The sequence below is a fragment of the Bos grunniens genome, chromosome 29 (assembly GCF_055505025.1).
Source record: "Bos grunniens cultivar Pamir isolate PY7600 chromosome 29, Bosgru_T2T1.0, whole genome shotgun sequence".
Classification (NCBI taxonomy): domain Eukaryota; kingdom Metazoa; phylum Chordata; class Mammalia; order Artiodactyla; family Bovidae; genus Bos; species Bos grunniens.
Window position 1 is genome coordinate 10,448,149 of NC_141193.1, and position 4,363 is coordinate 10,452,511.

The window sequence follows — 4,363 nt, forward strand, 5'->3', positions numbered from 1 at the left end:
CCCCTCTAGTTCCTGGGGAGATGGGAAAGAGGAGGGGAGGAAAACCGCTTTTCCAGAGAGACAATTAATGTTGGACTAGAAACGGTAAGAGACAAAGTGCCTTTCAGATACCTCCATCCTTCACCCATGAGTTATTTAATGAATAATTCTGTGTGTGTGTTATATGTGAAGCTCTCTAAAGTCTCTATTTGAATCAGATAACAAAAAAGAACTTTAGATATGCAGATATTTTATTGAAATGAAAATGTATTTGAGGTTTCAACAATTGTCTTGCAGTGTGTAGATTAAAAGACAAAAAAGACAGACAGCTTGTGGTATATACTCATCGCCAGTTGACATTTCTGAGCCAAAGGTCTTGCAGAAAGTTAGAATTATTTACAGTATTTACTGTCGTATATGATTTGCTGAAAAACAAAAAAAATCACTTAGATTTTCAGCTCCCTCTTGCAAAATAAAATCTTACACAATAAACATTTCTTCTAATTGTTATCTTGAATGCGTTCACACACATCTGACATTCAAGAGAATTAGTCCTGGAAGTTAAATCAGAATGATCCCATTTATCTTATCATTCAGGAGACATTTATCAATGCCAAAGAAGTGCTGGTGCTTCCAGATCTTTTCCCCACCAGAGGTCCCTTGAGTAAGTTCTTTTCTGCACATTTCTTGCTCTAATAACTTATCTATAACGATGCTACGTATATTATCAGTTTTCCATAGAATCGTGACAATCTCAGCACCAATACAAGGACCCAAGGAATTTTTGAATTCCTGTGCAGACTTTCTGTCAGAAATGTAGAAAATAGCCGGGACCTTCATCTTTGACTTTGTAGTCTGTAAAATCTTGAGGCTGTGACTCAGAAAGATCCATCTGAGTTAGGCTTTTCAAGAAAAAAAGCCTAGCATCCTTCATTATAAGGATCATAGTAAATGATGTAATTTAAATTACATAGTAAATGATTCTATTTACCATTTTCACCATTTCAAATATACCTAACACTATATTCACTCTGCAGTCAGTACAACCAATCTCCAGACTGTCTTCAGGTTACAAAAATGAAACTATATACCTGTTAAATAACCCCCATTTCCCCTCAATATCCGACTTCTGAAAACCACTATTCCACCCTGTGTTTCTATGAGATTGGCTACTCCTGAAACCTGGTATAAGAGTTGAGCTACCTTTGTCTTTTTGTGACTGGTTTATTTCACTGATCATAATGTGTGTGTGTGTGTCTGCCTCTGTGCCTACTGGGGAAATGTGGTTTAGGTAGACCCTTTGCTTTTCCCTCTTCTGTCTTTTAAATTTATTATTCACTGAAGACTTCAGCACTGTAGCCTTGGACATCTTTCTTGATGTCAAAGTCATCAGACTCACCACACAATGAAATAAATGGAAATGAAACACATTCATCACTCGCTTTAGTGTAATGAATAACAAATGTAGAGTCTATTTGTCCCTGTCCCTTGGTTGTAAAAGCACATCAGAAGAAGCTGAAATTACCAACATCTGTTTGAAATTGGCCAGAGTTTCATTTGACTGCTGGAGAAAACATTGCTTTAATTCATCTGCAGCCTTTTTCTCAACGTCAGTCTGTACGAAATCTTTAAGATATACTCTATATTCATCCTTGGACACAGTGGGATCAACTGATTTTTCAATCACATTGTCAAGAAGGGAGCAGCCAGAAGAACCTGGGAAGAAAGAAGGCAAACATGGGCTCCATTATGGATGCATGAACATCTTTGGAGGGCAGAACCATGGTGGTTGTCATTTAGGAGCCTGGTGGGCTGCAGTCCATGGGGTCTCTGAGTTGGACACAACTGAGTGACTTCACTTTCACTTTTCACTTTCATGCATTGAAGAAGGAAATGGCAACCCACTCCAGTGTTCTTGCCTGGAGAATCCCAGGGACGGAGGAGCCTTGTGGGTCGCCGTCTATGGGGTCGCGCAGAGTCGGACATGACTGAAGCGACTCAGCAGCAGCAGCAGCAGAGATGTCTATTCATAAAGATTATGGCAAATGGTCTTCAGTTCTCTATTCTACAAGAGTAAACTTGGGATCTGGGATTTCTCTAAGACCTAAAACATCTGTGCTTCCTCTTGCTAGCCTCTAGAAGCCAAACCTTATGTAACCTTGACTAAGGAGGGTGTTGAGGAAGTGAGACGCTCTGACTCAGGGCAACATATTAAACTTTATCTGGTCTTTCTTTGTTCAGAGTCATATGATGTTTCACCATTATCATTCCAAGTAACAAGTAAAATTTCCCAGGATTGTACATATACTGCTTCTAGAATATTGTCCATTAGCTCTGTTGATGCTAATGATTTTCTGAAACAAACAAACAAAATAATGTACAAATGAAATTCTTGTTTGTGAAGTGATCTGTTGTGGTGATTTCAGTTGGGTAGGAGAAAGAGTTCTGGAACTGGATTAGATAGAACTGGTTTTTATTCTTGGGTCTGTAATTTTTTATTTAGTTGACCTTGAGCCTGTCACCTTGAACACATCTGCAAGTACTTGAGGAACAAATGAGGTGAGGATTTTTAAAAGAGCTCTGTAGGACTTCTTTGGTGGCACAGCGCATAAGAATCTGCCTGCCAATGTGGGGGACGTGAATTCGATCCCTGGTTGGGGAAGATTCCACATGCCTTAGGGCAGCTAACCCTGTGTGCTACAGCTGCTGTGCCCACGCTCTACAGCCCTTGCTTTGCAACAAGAGAAGCCATCGCAATGAGAGGCCCTCGCACCCCAGTGAAGGGTTGCCCCCACTCGCCACAACTAGAGAGAGCCTGGGCAAAGTAATGAAGACCTAGTACAACTAAGAATAAATAAACAGAAATGAAAGAAGAACAAAAGAGCTTTGTAAGTTGAATAAAGTAAACTATGTCTGTGACTTATTACCGATGACTAGACTAGCCGCCAGGGCATTATTCTCGAACTGGATCTTCACTCGGGAAGGAGACCTCCAAGGAGGTGTGAACTCCCCTCTTCAGTCAACATTGAGCAGGGAGGGACTGGGAGGAAAGGCATTCCAGAAGGGCTCAAATCAACTGTGAAAACTTGTGAAGAGTTGGGACTCCCCAACTGGGTGCAGGACCCTGGGTCACCCACCGCAGCCTGAACTTTACCTCCTGGCAGATTTCCTGTTTCTTTTCATATTTAAGGAGACTCCAAGAGTGCCTCTTTCAGGAAACCCATCTGGTATAAAATCAAGAATCATCAGAGCATCTCTTCCCCTTGCCCTGCTGAAATGCCTAATTCTAGTAGTCAGTCCCTAGCCTCATCCCATGGCACCTGTGATGATGGTGGGACACCCTGAATGTCGTCAGACACTACGTGCAGCCCCAGGGCAGAGGCAAAGCTCACAAAGGGCTTCTTTCAGATGTTCTGGAATGAGTGATGATGCTTAGGTCTCTGGTGGGCAGGCCTGTACTGGTGCTTGGGGGTTGGGAGCTCTTGCACAGGGAACCAGACAGCAACCTTAGCCCCACATCTGTGCGCCCATCAGTACTCACCTGCATAGCAGTACAGGGGGAGGGCGACCAGCATGAGGACCGTCACCAGCTTCATGTTGGAGGCAGCTGCTGCTGACAAGTCAGTCTAATGTCAGAGCAGAAGGAACTCACTTTAGAGGTGAGTGCCCAGAACGCCTCCTTTTATTCTCCAGGTCACCACGCTAATCCTTCCCACAAATGAGGAAATGAGTCACAGGATAAACCTGGCATTGGACCAGGAAACAACAGCAAGAACCAACAAGAACCCAGACAGCCTATTTTTCTGTTGGTAGAAAACTGAGGAGACAGAGTCTTTGGGACCCCAAACAATTTCAGAACTGCCATCAAGATATATGACATTCAGTTCAGTTCAGTTCAGCCACTCAGCCATGTCCAACTCTTTGCGACCCCATGGACTGCAGCATGCCAGGCCTCCCTGTCTATCACCAACTCCCAGAGTTTACTCAAACTCATGTCCATCGAGTCAGTGATGCTATCCAACCATCTCATCCTCTGTCATTCCCTTCTCCTCTCACCTTCAATCTTTCCCAGCATCAAGGTCTTTATAAATGAGTCAGTTCTTCACATCAGGTGGCCAAAGTATTGGACTTACAGCTTCAGCATCAGTCCTTCCAATGAATATTCAGGACTGATTTCCTTTAGGATGGACTGGTTGGATCTCCTTGCAGTCCAAGGGACTCTCAAGAGTCTTCTCCAACACCACAGTTTGAAAGCATCATTTCTTTGGCACTCAGCCTTCTTCACAGTCCAACTCTCACATCCATACATGACTATTGGAAAAACCATAGCTTTGACCAGACAGACCTTTATTGGCAAAGTAATGTTATGCTTTTTAATATGCTG

The 4,363-nt window shown here is 42.8% G+C and overlaps 1 protein-coding gene across 2 annotated transcripts; it reads right to left on the reverse strand.

The window, feature by feature from the left end:
- Positions 1-212: 212 nt before the first annotated feature.
- On the reverse strand, positions 213-3,676 carry LOC147342050 (mammaglobin-A-like). Of its 2 annotated transcripts, none has more exons than XM_086385223.1 (3): positions 3,521-3,676; positions 1,509-1,695; positions 213-404 (listed from the first exon to the last, which is right to left on the reverse strand). In XM_086385223.1, exons 1-3 carry the CDS (start codon positions 3,573-3,575, stop codon positions 323-325), a joined length of 324 nt encoding a protein of 107 aa, XP_086241349.1. In that variant the 5' UTR covers positions 3,576-3,676; the 3' UTR covers positions 213-322. The 2 variants fall into 2 exon arrangements, with proteins under 2 accessions (XP_086241349.1, XP_086241350.1); XM_086385224.1 differs by having other exon boundaries at positions 1,505-1,695.
- Positions 3,677-4,363: the final 687 nt, after the last annotated feature.

Bases quoted from the DNA above. Each gene is read 5' to 3' on its own strand.
- LOC147342050 (XM_086385223.1), bottom strand. From the start codon at position 3,575: ATGAAGCTGGTGACGGTCCTCATGCTGGTCGCCCTCCCCCTGTACTGC. The intron at 1,696-3,520 runs GTGAGTACTGAT...CTTTCTTCCCAG, and splicing joins CCCCCTGTACTGCTATGCAG to GTTCTTCTGGCTGCTCCCTT. The intron at 405-1,508 runs GTTGGTAATTTC...TTTGTTTTTCAG, and splicing joins CTGGCCAATTTCAAACAGAT to CAAATCATATACGACAGTAA.